This window comes from Vanessa atalanta, chromosome W (genome assembly GCF_905147765.1).
Source record: "Vanessa atalanta chromosome W, ilVanAtal1.2, whole genome shotgun sequence".
Taxonomy (NCBI): Eukaryota; Metazoa; Arthropoda; class Insecta; order Lepidoptera; family Nymphalidae; genus Vanessa; species Vanessa atalanta.
Genome location: NC_061901.1, coordinates 5,787,578 through 5,803,695, shown reverse-complemented (window position 1 = coordinate 5,803,695; position 16,118 = coordinate 5,787,578). Strand labels below are relative to the sequence as shown.

The 16,118-nt window shown below is 41.2% G+C and overlaps 2 protein-coding genes and 1 pseudogene across 2 annotated transcripts; all 3 read left to right on the top strand.

Annotated features, from left to right (window-relative positions):
• Window positions 1-2,350: 2,350 nt before the first annotated feature.
• LOC125075593 (uncharacterized protein K02A2.6-like) lies at window positions 2,351-4,768 on the top strand. Its single transcript, XM_047687302.1, has 3 exons — window positions 2,351-3,863; window positions 3,948-4,178; window positions 4,482-4,768. The coding sequence occupies exons 1-3, from the start codon at window positions 2,351-2,353 to the stop codon at window positions 4,766-4,768; spliced, it is 2,031 nt and encodes a 676-aa protein (XP_047543258.1).
• A 93-nt stretch (window positions 4,769-4,861) lies between these two features.
• LOC125075592 (uncharacterized protein K02A2.6-like) lies at window positions 4,862-8,923 on the top strand. The gene is made up of 3 exons (XM_047687301.1): window positions 4,862-6,301; window positions 7,982-8,516; window positions 8,892-8,923. The coding sequence occupies exons 1-3, from the start codon at window positions 4,862-4,864 to the stop codon at window positions 8,921-8,923; spliced, it is 2,007 nt and encodes a 668-aa protein (XP_047543257.1).
• A 460-nt stretch (window positions 8,924-9,383) lies between these two features.
• LOC125075591 lies at window positions 9,384-15,322 on the top strand (annotated as a pseudogene).
• The last annotated feature ends 796 nt before the right edge of the window (window positions 15,323-16,118 follow it).

Sequence of the window (16,118 nt, the reverse complement as noted above, 5' to 3'; positions counted from 1 at the left end):
CTGTAAGTTTGTGTCCGGCTGCAGGGTGTTACAAGCTTGTTATCGTCACTAGAACGCAGGTTAAGTGTGTTGTCACACCCAAGAAATTTAAAGCGTTCTTTAAGGTAAGGTGGTGTATGTTCAACATATAGTAAAGAGTAAAGAAGAGATAAGGCGTGCAAGTTTCTTCGAAGCCTGATTGGCAGCCACTTTAACTGAGACCTATACTGCGAGACATGATCGAATTTACGCAGACCAAAGATAAATCTAATGGCTAAATTTTGCAGTCGTTCTAATTTATTTAGAAGCTTCTCAGTTAAGTCAGTGTAGCAGGCGTCAGCATAATCCAATATTGGTAACAGGAACGAATTGGCTAAGTTGATCTTAGCCTCGATTGGCAGTAGATTTTTCCATCACCTTAAAAAACCAATGATGGAATAGATCTTACGGCTCATTTCTGCAACCTGAGGGATCCAGGAGAAGGAAGCATCCAGAAGTAGCCCAAGATTTTTAACCGTTTCTTGCAGTGGTAGTATGTGACCATCAAACATTATTGGAGGTAGATTTTTGTCTTTAATGCTCGACAGAAGCTTAACACTGCCAAAAACAGCCACCTGCGACTTCCTCGGATTCACTTGGAGCCCATAAGATCTACACCATTCACAGATTACATTTTATTTTTACAGTGGTAGTGCCACACTGCATACTTTCGGGTTGCAGCCGAATGGGCCGGCACGCCCGGGGAAGTACCACTCTCTCACTTAAAATCGGCGTGAAGTGGTAGCTATGCTACTGCGTTTCGTCCGGTATGTGAGAGTCCCGGAGGCCCGATCCCCCTCCCCCCCAAAACATAATGGTTGTGCAGAATTTGGTTTTATTACCCCAGGAGGGTACCATCAGCGACTGCGGTGGAGAATCCCTCTCTGGGCATCCATGGTCAGGACGTACACAGCCTGAGCAGGGATGCCTAGGCTGCCCTCCGAATTCTGGGGGGGGGGGGCAATTTTGCGCTCGCCACTGTTCGGGGCAAGCGGAGCAGGCATCATAAGGCAACCCCTACCACCCTCACCGTGGACTTCTGCAACATAAGGGGACTCAACTCCAACTTGAACGCCGTTCACTTTCACCTTGAGACGGCGAAGCCGGCCTTGCTCTTTCTTACCGAGACCCAGATATCCTCTCCTGCCGATACGACTTTTCTCTCTTACCCTGGGTACAAATTGGAACATTCCTTTGTACCACGAGCTGGAGTGTGCGTTTACGTCAGAGATGATATCTGCTCTCGACGCCTCGGCAGCCTTGGGGCAGGACCTATCGATTATCTGGCTGCGTGTAGACTGCGACGACCATCCGCGAATCTACGCGTGCCTTTATAGGTCCCATAGCGGTAATGCCGAAACCGACCGACTGGTTGAGCACGTCCAAATGGCTACAGATTCCGTGCTGCAGCAGATCCCATCCGCAGAGATCGTAATTCTTGGCGACTTTAATGCCCACCATGCCGAATGGCTTGGATCGCGCACTACCGATAATGCGGGTAGATCTGTTCTCGACTTCGCTTTAGCATATGATTTGACACAATTAGTCCCCTCGCCAACGCGAATACCAGACGTGGAAGATCATACACCTTCCCTGTTGGACCTTCTGCTGACTTCCCATCCGGATTGCTACCAGGTTAACGTCGATCCCCCTCTGGGCTCTTCGGACCACTGTCTCGTCCGGAGTACAGTGCCGGTTGCGCGGTACTCACGACCTCGTTTCGTGGGCTGCCGCCGAGTATGGCACTACAGGTCAGTAGATTGGGATGGGATGCGGTCCTTCTTTGCATCCTACCCATGGGGGCAGGTTTGTTTCTCGCCGGATGATCCGAGCGTTGTTGCTGACTCTGTCGCCGATGTGGTACTTCAGGGTATGGAACTATTCATTCCGTATTCTGCGGTCCCCATCGGTGGCAAGTCCCAGCCCTGGTTTGGTCGTTTCTGCAAAACGGCTTCGCGCCGAAAATGGGAACGCTACCAAGACTGGGCTAACGCATCAGCGTCTCGTGATGTAAATACCAGCGCATTCAGAAAGGAATATAACTCTGCCTCTAGGTCCTTCAAAAACGTGATCGCTAAGGCGAAGACGGAGTAAATTGGCAGAATTGGCGAGAGACTGGTGCGCCTCCCTTCAGGAACACGTGCGTTCTGGTCTCTCGCCAAGGCTGTCTTAGGGAATTTCTGTCAGCCTTCCTTACCATCTCCCATCTGCCCATTACTTAAGACTGGAGCGCGTTCAAAAACGCTTTTTATGGCATTTATCATATTCCGGTATGTTGTGTACGATATGTGTAATGTAAGGTAGATAGAATATTATTTTAATAAATCTTAAAATGCCCATCAGTAAAATAGAACCTTTTTCGGTCGATTCACAAAACTGGGACAGTTACGTGCGTCGTCTAAAACAGTTTATAACTTTAAATAGTATCGACGACGGACTTAAAGTTGCCACGTTGTTAACATTAGTCGGTGGGGAGTGTTACAATTTACTTTGTGATTTGTGTTCGCCCGATCACCCGGAGGATAAAGAATTCGATGAGCTCGTTGAATTGCTTAAACATAATTTGGAACCTGAAAAGTCCGAGATAGCCGAGAGACACAGTTTTAGAGAAAGAACCCAGTTACAAGGTGAAAGCATTCGTTTATATCTACAAGGATTAAAACATTTGGCTAAGACTTGCAACTTTGGGTCGAAACTGGAGGAGAATCTACGAGATCAATTTGTCTCCGGATTATATAGTGAAGAAATGCGGTCGAGAATATTCGCCGAGAAGGATATCGACTACAAGAGGGCTGTGGAGCTGGCTAGCGCTCTCGAGGCGGCGGAGCGGCACGCGAGCACGGCGGGCGCTCCGGTCGGCGGTGAAGGCGCTGGCGCGGATGCGCTGCACCGGGTGAGCGGCAACGGGCCAGCGGCGCGAGCGCGCGCTAGCGGAGCCGGCCGGAGTGGCGGCGCGGGCGGTGCAGCGGCGAGCAGCGGCGGCGGCGGCGATCGGGCAGCAGATGCGCGCGTGCCGTGTGCGCGATGCGGTAGGGCTACTCACACGCCGAGTAAGTGTCGTTACAAAAATTTCACATGTGATTTGTGCGGCATGAAAGGACATTTAAAAGTGATGTGTTTAAATAAAAGTAATCACGTGGGGCCTATTGGAAAGGCAAAGTCGAAAGGTCAGTACTTTATAAATAACCATAGTGATTCCGAGGGTGACGATGGTAATTTTTATAATTTAATTACGGGTGGCGAAGGTGATAGACCTTATTACGCTACTTTGTTCGTCAATTATGTCAAATGTAAATTCGAAATTGATACGGGGAGTAAAATATCCGCAATATCCAAAACATTTTATGATAAATACTTTAACCATATTGTAATGCATAATAAAAAATTGATATTAAAGTCATATACTGGTGATACTATCGACACTCTCGGGTATATTGATGTGGATGTACGTTTTGGTCAAAATTCGGCTAAACTTAAACTATATGTTGTTGAAAACGGAGGCCCACCTTTGATGGGTCGTACGTGGATCAAAGAATTAAAATTGACAATTGTAGAATGTCACAAGATAACCGAACGTGATTCGATAGCTAGTAAATTAAAACGAGAATATCCAGAAGTGTTTGCGGAGGGACTAGGTACTTTTAAATCATGCATTCGCTTACATTTGAATGATAAGAAACCGGTTTTTGTTAAGGCGCGTCCTCTGCCGCTGGCGCTGCGCGAGCGCGTTGCGACTGAACTCGAGCGCTTGCAGCGCGAGGGAGTTATCTATAAGGTGGACCGTTCGGATTACGGCACTCCCATTGTGCCCGTCATTAAATCTAATGGGGATATTCGCATATGTGGTGACTATAAAATCACTCTTAATCCGATACTAAAAGATTTTCACTAACCGTTGCCACGAATAGAAGAAATATTTTCAATTTTAGCAGGGGGCGAGCAGTATACGAAACTTGACTTATCTAACGCATTTCAGCAATGTCTCCTTCATGAGGAGTCTCGGGCGATGACGGCCATAATAACGCATGTGGGGACATTTGTATACCGTCGAGTACCGTTCGGTATCAAGTGTATACCAGAAAACTTCCAGAAAATTATGGAGGAGACACTTAACGGGCTGCCGTCTACTGCCGTATTTGCTGATGATATTTGTATTACGGGTAAAGATAGTGCTACTCATCTTAAAAATTTAAGAGCTGTTCTACAGAGGCTAAAAGATAACGGTCTTCGTATAAATTTTGATAAATGCCAATTTTTTAAGGATAGCGTTACATATTTAGGATATAAAATTTACAAAAACGGTTTGCATACTGACACCAAAAAAATAAAAGCAATCGTCGACGCACCACAGCCCACTAATATAACACAGTTGAGGAGTTTTATAGGTCTCGTCAATTTCTATGCAAAGTTCGTATATAATATAAGTGAAATTTTAAAACCTTTATATGATTTATTGAAAAAAGATGTCAAATGGGTGTGGACACACAAGTGCGATAAGGCTTTTATTAAAATAAAAGAGTTATTGAGTAGCGCTCCGGTGCTCGCTAACTACGACCCGGAGCTGCCACTCATCCTGGCGGTGGACAGCAGCGCCTACGGGCTGGGTGCGGTTCTGATGCAGCGCGGCGCGGATGATCGCGAGCGTCCCGTTAGCTGCGCTTCTCGCGCGCTCAACGCCGCGGAATGCAACTACTCCCAGCTCGACAAGGAGGCCTTGGCTATAGTTTTCGGTGTAACTAAGCATCACTAGTATCTTTATGGCCGACGATTTATACTGCGCAGCGATCATAAGCCTATTATAGGTATTCCCACTACAGCCGCGAGCAGACTACAGCGCTACGCTATGACATTGGCGGCTTACGACTTCACGGTCGAGTTCGTGAGGTCCGCGGAGAACTGTCAGGCCGATGCACTGTCCAGACTTCCATTGCCACGCTCATCTGTTGGACAAGGCACAAAGGAATGCGAGGCAGCGACTTACTTGAATTTTGTGCAAGATAGTTTCCCGCTCAGTTTTAAAGATATCAAAACTGAAACGGCAAAAGATCCCATTTTAAGCAAAATGTATGGTTACGTCTTGCACGGCTGGCCGCCGGCCGTGGATAAGGAGTACAATGCGTACTTCAGGCGTAAAGAAAATATCTGTATCGATCAAGGCTGCCTATTGTGGGGCTACAAAATAATAATACCAAGGACGTTGCAAAACGCTATTCTAAAAGAGATTCACGATGGACATCCGGGTATTGTTAAAATGAAGCAAATAGCTCGTAACTACGTTTGGTGGGCGACTATAAACGCGGATATCGAGCGAGCGGCGCGCGATTGCGGCGCGTGTCTCGCGGTGCGGCCCGAACCGCCACCGGCTCCGCTCCATTCGTGGCCGTGGCCGGTTGAGCCGTGGTCCCGTCTTCATGTCGACTATTTGGGGCCCTTCAATAATAAATATTATCTTGTTATTATTGATGCTCACTCTAAATGGATCGAAGCTGAAAAGGTCAGCAGCACGTCGGCGGCAAACCTCATTTCTATTCTTAGGAAAATATTTGCCCGTTTTGGATTACCAAAAAGAATAATTAGTGATAACGGCCCGCCTTTCACGTCAGCGGAGGTCGCAACGTATTTCCAACGAAATGGAATAGGGCATACGCTTTCGGCTCCGTACCATCCCGATAGCAATGGAGCGGCTGAAAATGCAGTGCGCTCGGTAAAAAGGGCTTTAAAAAAGGCTTCTTTAGAAAACGAGGACGAGGATACTGCTTTAAGTAGATTTTTATTCTCGTACCGGAACACCGAACACAGTACGACCGGGCGGGAACCGTCGGTGGCGTTGCTCGGCAGGCGGCTCCGAGGGCGCCTCGATCTGCTACGGCCCGATACTGATGAGCGCGTCCGCGACCGGCAACTAGCTAGCGAGCTGCGTCGAGACACACCGTTGAGAGTTGTGGCTCCCGGAGACTCAGTGTTGATTCGAGACTACTCTAGGCGCAATCGGAAGTGGGCGGAAGGAGTAGTTCTAGATCGTTCGAGTCCGGTGTCGTACTCCGTCAAAACGAGTGACGGTCAAATACACAAACGACACGTGGATCAGATAATGTGCGATAAAAATCGTAAATCACGCTTCTCCCTCACAAAAATTGAGGCCTGCGATAGGCCTAGACTGAGTGTAGAAGCAGAAGATGGTAGTGAGGCTAGAGAGCCGAGGGGGAAGGAAGAGTTGGCCAATCGTTCGTCTCCAGAAAAGAGCCCGAGCTCATCTACGGACCAAACGTCTCCGGTTGCGCCGGTAGGTCATGTCCGGCGGCAGGCCGCTGTACAATGTTTGCGAAAATTAGGAAAAACGTGTGAAATTATATATTTAAAAGACCGACGGCCCCCGCAAATAGTAGTATGTAGTAAGTAGTTCATTATGATACACGAACTACTTTGCATAATGCACATACAAAAGTATCATCTTTACCAATTTATTGTCAAATTAAGTAATAATATAACATGTTATGTATAACTTATATCATGTCTGAAGTTTTAAATAGTTATATCATTAGCATAATTAGTGTAGTGTACCTAATGTAACACAAATGTATAGTATTTGAACTGCATAGTGTCAGTTGTCATCAGTTTTGTTATTGTCAATTACAAACATACTGCATAATCTGGGATTATTTAAATATTATATAAGAATACCATTTTCTTTAGTATAGTATAGTAATAGTATATAGCTGTTTTGTTATTATATATCGTTGTTTATAAGTGTAGTCGTATTGAATGAGTCATTTGCGTTTATAATTTGTATTACAATACCATCTTGGTGTATTAGCTTAATAAGTATAGTTAATAATAGGAAGGGAGGTGTTGTGTACGATATGTGTAATGTAAGGTAGATAGAATATTATTTGAATAAAACAGTCTGCTTTGGATCTCGGCCTTTCATTGACGTAACACGGTAAAATTCATAAAACGATAACCTCATATCAGGATAGATTAAACTATTTTAAAATGTTGAGCCTTGACAAAAGAAGAGACTTACTCGATCTTTTGTTCTTATACAAACTATTAAGAAATCATTTGGACTGCCCTAGTTTACTCAGTAAAATCAATTTCAGAGTGCCTAACCGAGACACATTATTACTCCTCTTGTGCCTCCACGCACCAGAACAGTTTTCGGCGCCAATTCTAGCCTTCCCCGTTTATGCAAACTCTATAATGGTTTGAGTCATTTAATTGATATTAACTTAAATTCGCCTAATACCTTTCGGAAGTTAATTATAAACAACCTAATCAGCCAATCACAATGAATTTAGTTGTGTTAATTGAATTATTTTAGTCGTTTATTTTTTTGCAATGTTTTAGTCTGTATTTTAAGTATTCTCGTTTTGAATGTTTTTAATTATTACTTATAAATGTCACTTTGTATTTTCAATTAATTAATCTTATATTATATAACTTTTATCATAACTGTTTTGCATCAGAAACCGCATTATGATTGTATCCATTTTTTAGAATATTTATGAACTTATTTTAACTTTATTTATAATTAATATATAATGTAAATTGCTATTCATTATTTTTAGATTTATATTTATCAAACAATACTTAAAAGAAAGAATTATGTATGCATGCAGTGTTTGCTTTTAACTGATTTTACACAGTTTTTGCATGTTTTTAATTTTATATGTAACGTTATTTAAATATACATTTGTGTAAAAATCGCTAGCGAACCTATAAATAAATAAAAAAATCTCTGCACAAGGACGGTGAGTCATTGGCCCATACAGCGAAGGAGAAGGCTGATCTTTTAGGCTCTCTCTTCGCGGTGAACTCGACTCTTGATGACCGAGGAAAGTCACCACCAACAATCCCGCGGTGTGATACCACGATGCCGGAGGTTAAATTCCGGCAAAGTGCAGTTCGTAAAGCACTTCTTTCCTTGGATATTCATAAGTCGAGTGGACCCGATGGCATCCCTCCAATCGTGCTACGGACTTGTGCTCCCGAGTTGGCGCCGGTCTTAACGCGCCTTTTCCGGCAATCCTATGCATTCGGCGTCGTCCTGAAATCCTGGAAGACTGCTTTGGTGCATCCGATCCCTAAAAAGGGCAACCGCTCAGACCCGTCCAATTATAGACCTATAGCCATCACCTCATTGTTCTCCAAGGTAATGGAGTCCATTATAAACTGCCAGCTCCTGCGGTACCTAGAGGAGTACCAGCTGATTAGCGACCGCCAGTACGGTTTTCGTCGGGGTCGCTCAGCCGGTGATCTTCTAGTTTACCTTACTCATAGATGGGCGGAAGCAGTTGAGAGCAAGGGGGAGGCATTAGCAGCCAGTCTGGACATAGCGAAGGCCTTCGATCGCGTGTGGCACAAAGCGCTTCTTTCGAAGCTTCCTGCCTATGGGCTTCCCGGGAAATTATGCAATTGGATTACCAGTTTTTTGGCAGATCGGAGCATCAAGGTCGTTGTCGACGGTACATGCTCGGACTTAAAATTCGTCAATGCTGGTGTTCCACAAGGCTGCGTTCTATCACCCACTCTGTTTCTTCTGCATATCAATGACTTGTTGCAAATCAGTAACATTCACTGCTATTCAGATGACAGCACCGTAGACACCTCATACACCGGCCGTGCTAATATTTCTCGGGAAAACGTCGAAGAAAACCGGAACAAACTTGTGTCTGAAATCGAGTCTTCTTTAAACAAAGTCTCGAACTGGGGTCGGCTAAACCTAGTCCATTTCAACCCCAAAAAGACGCAAGTTTGCGCGTTAACTGCTAAAAAAACACCATTTGTCGTATCCCCATCGTCTAAGACTATACAAGGCGCAAATTCGGCCTCACATGGAATACTGCTCTCACCTCTGGGCGCGTGCTCTCCAGTTGGTACTGGAGCTGGTGCTCCTTCCATTTGACCGTATCCAACGTAGAGCGGCTTGAATTATCGACGATCAAGCCCTTTCCGATCTGCTTTATCCTTTGGCTCTGCGTAGAGATGTTGGATCGCTTTGCATCTTCTACAGAATTTATCACGGGGAATGTTCCGAGGAATTGTTCGGATTAATCCCGGCTGCTGAATTTCACCTTCGGACATCTCGTCAAAATTCCAAATATCACCCGTACCACCTAGATGTCCGAAAATCCACAACATCGCGATTTTTAAGACATTTTCTGCCTCGCACAACCACTCTGTGGAACCAGCTTTCGCCGGCGGTTTTTCCGAACCGATACGACATGGGAACCTTCAAGAAAAGAGCGTACTTATTTCTTAAAAGCCGGCAACGCACCTGTAACCCCCCTGGTGTTGCAGAAGTCCACGGGCGGTGGTAATCACTTTCCATCAGGTGATGAGGTGAGATTCCTTTTAGTTCTTGATTATCTGCTGCTGCTATAGCAGCTCCTACATCTGTTTCTACTTTAGTTCATTCATCTATTTTAGTTACTGCTGGTGTATATTTATTAATTCGTTTTAATAGTTTATTGGTTGATATGATTTTTATGAAGTTTTTATTGTTAATATCTGGTTTAACGATATTTATAGCTGATATTTGTGCTAATTATGAGTTTGATTTTAAAAAAAAAATGCTCTTTCTACTTTAAGACAATTAGGTTTAATAATAAGAATTTTAAAAATAGGATATGGTGATTTGGTTTTTTCATTTATTAAGTCATGATATGTTTAAGGCCTTATTGTTTATATGTGCTGGAGTTACTATTTATATAATAAGAGATAATTAAGATATTCGTTTAATAGGTGGTATTAGATTATAAACTCCTTTAACTTCTTTATGTATAAATATATCAAATTAAGCTTTATGTGGAATTTCTTTTTTAGCTGGTTTTTATTCTAAGGATATAATTTTAGAATTAGTTAGAATAAGAAATTTAAATTTTTAATTTTTTTATTTATATTATGTTTCTACGGGGATAACGGTATTTTATACTATACGTTTAAGTAATACAACTTGGTCCAACTCTTTTCCTTATATATATAAATCAATTGTGTGAATTAAAATTACAAAATTGTCAAGTATTTACTTTTGCAGATGATACAGCTTTAATATTTCATGGAACAACCTGGGATACGGTAAAGGCACATGCTGAATCAGGGTTACAAAAAATAACTCATTGGCAATATAAAAATATCCTGACACTTAATATCCAAAAAACAAAGCATATTCTTTTTGGTAATAGCAGCCGATCATAACGAATGCAAGACCACTTTAAAATTAAATTACATAATTGTGATAAAATCACCATTAATTGTAAATGTAGTTATATAGAACGGACAAACTACAAAATATCTTGGTGTTATACTCGATAAAACCTTTTCATGGTGCGCCCATATCAACCAACTGGCAGACCGAACTCGGATACTTATCTATATTTTCAAAAAATTTAAACATGTCGCTGACTTTTCGTTACTTAAATCGATTTACTTTGCACTCACACATTCTATATTAAGCTATTGTGTAACCTCCTGCGGTGGAGCTCGTAAGACACATCTATTAAAATTAGAAAGAGCTCAGCGGGTACTTCTCAATTTAAGTTGACAGAGAGTACTATGTACCTAACAATAACATCCAGAAGACAAATTGGTAACCTACTTGCTGACAATATTAATAATTATTTTATGTCTAATGTTACCAAGGATCATATGTATGGGGTACATGTCAGTCACCTCCTCGTGGTGTACCCTGGGTAACGGGGCCGGCTTGAGCTTGCTCGTCGGCCACAGTCCCTGACAGGAAGACTCAGCTCCGCAGCATACGTGGTTAGAAAAATTAGACAACTAACTGATATTGATACCGCTCGTCTAGTATATTTTGATTATTTTTAACATACCAACTCTTAGCAAGATCTTTGAAAAGTTATTACTAAATCAAATATTAGTATATTTTAGCAATAACAAGTTGCTACACAAGAAACAATTTGGATTTACAAGGGGTCGCTCGACAACTGACGCTGGTGTTGAGCTCGTTAAAAATATTTACAAGGCCTGGGAGGAGGCACCCTGCCTTAGGGATATTTTGTGATTTATCTAAGGCCTGTGATTGTGTGCAACACGAAACTTTGATCAGGGAAGTCCGTCATTATGGAATTAGGGACACTGCACTCAGTCTTCTGATTTCGTATTTGAGTAATCGGATTCAGAGGGTTGATGTAAATGGAAAGAGATCTCCCGGGTCTCCAGTTACTGTGGGGGTCCCTCAAGGATCAATTCTTGGACCATTTCTCTTCCTTGTCTATATAAATGACCTGCCACATCTCCTAGGTGATAAACTCGAGATAGTATTGTTTGCTGATGATACTTCTTTAATTTTTAAAATAAAAAGACGTCTTTCAATATATGACGATGTGAACAATACTCTCTCTGAAATAGTAAATTGGTTTAGTGTTAATAATTTAATGTTAAATAGTAAAAAGACTAAATGTATTAAATTCACTACTCCCAATGTAAGATGTGTCAAAACGAGTGTACGTTTAAACGGGGAAGCATTAGATGTTTTAGAATCAACAAAGTTCCTTGGTATGACAATAGACTCTAAGCTCCAATGGGGCCCCCATATAAATAAATTTCCGAATAGACTCAGCTCTGCAGCCTATGCGGTAAAAAAAATTAGACTTTTGACTGATGTGGATACGGCTCGCCTTGTGTACTTCAGTTATTTCCACAGTATAATGTCGTATGGCATCCTACTCTGGGGTAATGCAGCTGACATTAATACTATTTTTATACTGCAGAAGAGGGCTATTCGTGCAATTTATTCTTTTTTTTTATGTCAAAAGGTGGCAAACGAGCAGGAGGCTCACCTGATGGAAAGTGACTACTACCGCCCATGGACATCTGCAACACCGGGGGGCTTGCAGGTGCGTTGCCAGCCTTTAAAATTAACTTAATTAACTATTACAATCAGGCCTACAAGTTGTTAATTGGTCTCACGATACTCCTACAGAACTAACTGCTAATAATCTATTCAATAAAATAAGTGAAATGTTCGGAACTACATCGCTATCTTATAAATTATGTGAACAAACATTACAAATTGTCTGTGGTAAAAGAGCTTAATGCATAGAAACTAGACGTAAAAAATTAATTAAATCCCTGATAAAAATATTCAAGCCGCTCTTGTTAGTATACCTCCGAGTGAGGAATTTCTATTCGAGAAAACACAACTTATGTCATTGGTACAATCCCTTGGAGGGCCCCATTGTTAGTTATCACCATCACGTTAGCAGGTGGTCAAATATAGAGCATAAGCAAAAAGGAAGCACAACGAATCGATATCATTAACTTTCAAATCTAGATTGCGGAGACCAGATCAGAATTGTCATCAAGATACCTACAAAAAAGCAAATGCTAAACAAACATATAAAGGAAAGACTGACGGCTACAAACAACCCAAAAACCCGTCCTTTCGAAATAAAGACAAGAAAATATGACTATCCGACACACTTCAGGGGAGGTCGTCTAAAGGCATTCAAAAACCGTTGGCAGACGCTTGGCACGAATTCATAATATCAGCATTCACTAGTTTTCGAATACCTTTTTACAAAAAATCTCCTTTAATAATGCGAACAAGACTCGTTATGAGTCGATTTGCAACCAAACCGTTTCCGGCCATGACTCAAATAGTACATACAAGACCTCTTAAGTCAAAAAATAATGCAATCTGTTACAAAATAACAAAGTTATACGATATCCATGCCCCTTTAAAACTGGTAAAGATAAAACACCTTCCTGCACCGTGGTTGTCGGACGAATTAAAAAAACTTATTGAAAAAAAAAACCTTCCTAAAAACAAATTTAAGATGCATTACACTAACATCAATCGCTTAAACAAACAGCCGTAAAATGATTATTCCCATCCTAGACATTATTGCTCCAATTTTAGTGCACATCCTAAATTACTCCATCACCCGTAGCACATTTCCTGATGCTTGGAAAGATGCTCAAATCATACTACTTCCCAAAAAACCTAATTCTATCAACAACTCCGATTACCGACCGATTTCCATTCTTCCGTTTCTCTCCAAAATTTTAGAAAAATAGTTTTCCAACTGTTAAACACTTTCCTCAACAATCACTCCATCCTCAACCCTCTCCAATCCGGCTTCCGCGCAGGTCATAGTACGGTCTCTGCTTTGGTTAAGTTTACGGATGACATTCGTGCAGCCATGGATAATAAACAACTCACAATTTTGATTCTTTTGGATTTTAGCAACGCATTTAACTGTGTTGTTCATGAAATCCTTTTGAGTTTGTTAGATTCTATTAACATATCTCCATCAATGGTAGATTGGTTTCAAAGTTACCTCAAGGGCCGACGACATCGGATTCGCCATAATGAGACTTTCTCCTCATGGTGCGATGTCCAGGCTGGGGTTCCTAAAGGTGGCGTCTTATCTCCCTTACTCTTTTCAATTATCATTAATTACTTTATGCATTTCTTCTCTTTACCATATGTATGCAGACGATATCCAGATTTATCGACATGCAACACTTAAAGATTTTCCTGCAGCGATTGATGCTATTAATGCCGATCTTGTTTCTATCTCTGAGTAGAGTAAGCGATGCGGACTTAACATCACCCAAGTAAATCGTAGGCAATCATAATTGGTAGTCCAGCCATGATCTAGATTTATTAAATTTACCAGCCGTTGAATACAGAGGCACTACAATACCCTACTACTCCAATGTTAAAGATCTTGGTGTGTATTTAGACCAGAAACAAATACACACAGAGTACAAATAAAAGAAGTCAGTAGGAAAATATTGGCTGCGTTGAGCTCATTACGGCGACTTCAATCTGTACTTCCAATTCCTACCAAAATTAAGCTAGCAAACTCTCTCCTTTTATCAATTCTAGATTACGCAGATACAGGCTATCCTGATCTGACCGAGGGCCAACTGAACAAACTTGAGCGACTTCAAAATATTCATATCATAGAAAATATGACCTTGTGTCCGAATATCGTTCAAGACTCAAGTGACTTCCTATACGTCTTCGCCGGAACCTGCATATTCTTTTCCTTCTGTACTGTGCATTATTTAACTATAGTTTTCCTACGTATTTAAGCGAAAAAATTGATTTTCTTGGGGATCCTTCTTTATTAAGATTTAAGCGGTACCTAACACTCAAAATGCCTGTTCACAAAACAAAATTCCTTAACAGTTCGTTTACTGTACAGGCCATAAAGTTATGGAATGCCTTTCTGGTAGATATAAAAAAAGCTCCATCAATTCCAGCTTTTAAAAAAGCCGTTAAAAACTATTACCTAAATAATAATTTAGACAACTTTAATTAATTTCCTTTATATAACATTTTAGTATCTTAAATATGTATTAGTGTATAATAGAGATATTTATTATATATACATATGTATATATGTAGTAAGTTTAAGTGTTAGTGTGTAAATATTTGTATGTAAGTTTATGACTGCACCGCCTACGCCGATGGTTTTAAAAATTCTCTCTCAGATTGGGTTGTCTGGAAGAGATGGCTAATTAGCCATAAGTCCGCCCATTGTACAACACTCGTGATCAACATTTATTTATTATTTTTCGTTTTTGTATTTAATAATTTTGTTTTACTTTTTTTCTTTGTACAATAAAGTATATTTCAATTCAATTCAATATTTCAATTCAAAATTAACCCCTAGTTTTATTTCCAAGCTATTTCTACGGAAGAAAGCGACGGATCGATGAGACCGATTTTCGACTTACGAGAATTAAACAAATTCGTAAAGATATAGCATTTTCGCATTATCTCTCAAAGTTCAGTGCCAGATTTTCTTCAACCGGGAGACTGGATGATAAAAATAGATATCTCTCAGGCATACTTTCATGTAGCTGCAGCAAAAACTCACTGCCCGTTCTTTTGAATCAGTTACCTAGGTCATTTGTACGAAATGACATGTTTTTTGGCCTGGCCTCGGCGCCACATCTCTTCCCGTCCGAAACATGCTGGGTCGCGGAGGACCCGCGTGCCAAGGGATGTCGTGTACTAGTCTACCTAGACGACTACCTTTTGGTCAACCAAGACCGATCTAAGTTGTTTTCAGGCCTCGGAAGCCACTTAGCACTTGGGGTAGCTAAACCAAAATTAATTAGACCGTTAATTACCTGGGAGCCAGAAATTGTTCTGGAATGGCTTTCAGCTCATTCACCTAAAGAAACACTATTTGAAATATCTCATAGAACAGCAACAGTATTGTTACTAGCTACTGGACGTAGAGTCCACGACCTTTGCTGCGAATTTCCAAAGACAATTCTCATCACATCATCACATCTCATCACAATTCAATCTTGATAACGGGGACAACATATTTAATACCTGTATTTGGGTCAAAGTCTGACAGACATGACTATCGTCAATCTGCTTGGAAATTGTCAAAACATCCCGATAAGAACATCTGCCCTGTTAGTTTAGTTAGGTGCTTAATATAGAAAACCAAACAAAGAAGATCGGATATTAGAGACTTAGACAACCTATTCATTACAATTTGTAATAAAGTTAAAAATGCTTTGCGCACTGTAATTGGCAACTGTCATTAAGAAAAGTGGCATTGATCCTACCCCAGGGCCGAGCCGAGATGGCCCAGTGGTTAGAACGCGTGCATCTTAACCGATGATTGCGGGTTCAAACCCAGGCAGGCATCACTGAATTTTCATGTGCTTAATTTGTGTTTATAATTCATCTCGTGCTTGGCGGTGAAGGAAAACATCGTGAGGAAACCTGCATGTGTCTAATTTCAACGAAATTTGCCACATGTGTATTCCGCCAACCCGCATTGGGGCAGTGTGGTGGAATATGCTCCAAACCTTCTCCTCAAAGGGAGAGGAGGCCTTTCGCCCAGCAGCGGGAAAATTTACAGGCTGCTAATGTATGTAATGTATCTTAAATAAGAAGCAATATTGCATTTAATTTCGTCTAAGACAGAGTATTTACTCCTTATTTATTAATTGAAATCAAAATAGAGGTATATCACTGTTAATGATAAAATTGAATCAAATATTCCAATTAGAAATATAATAAATTAATCTGTATTCTGTAATCTGATTAATATAATTAATATTTCTTATAACATAATATCTACATATATACC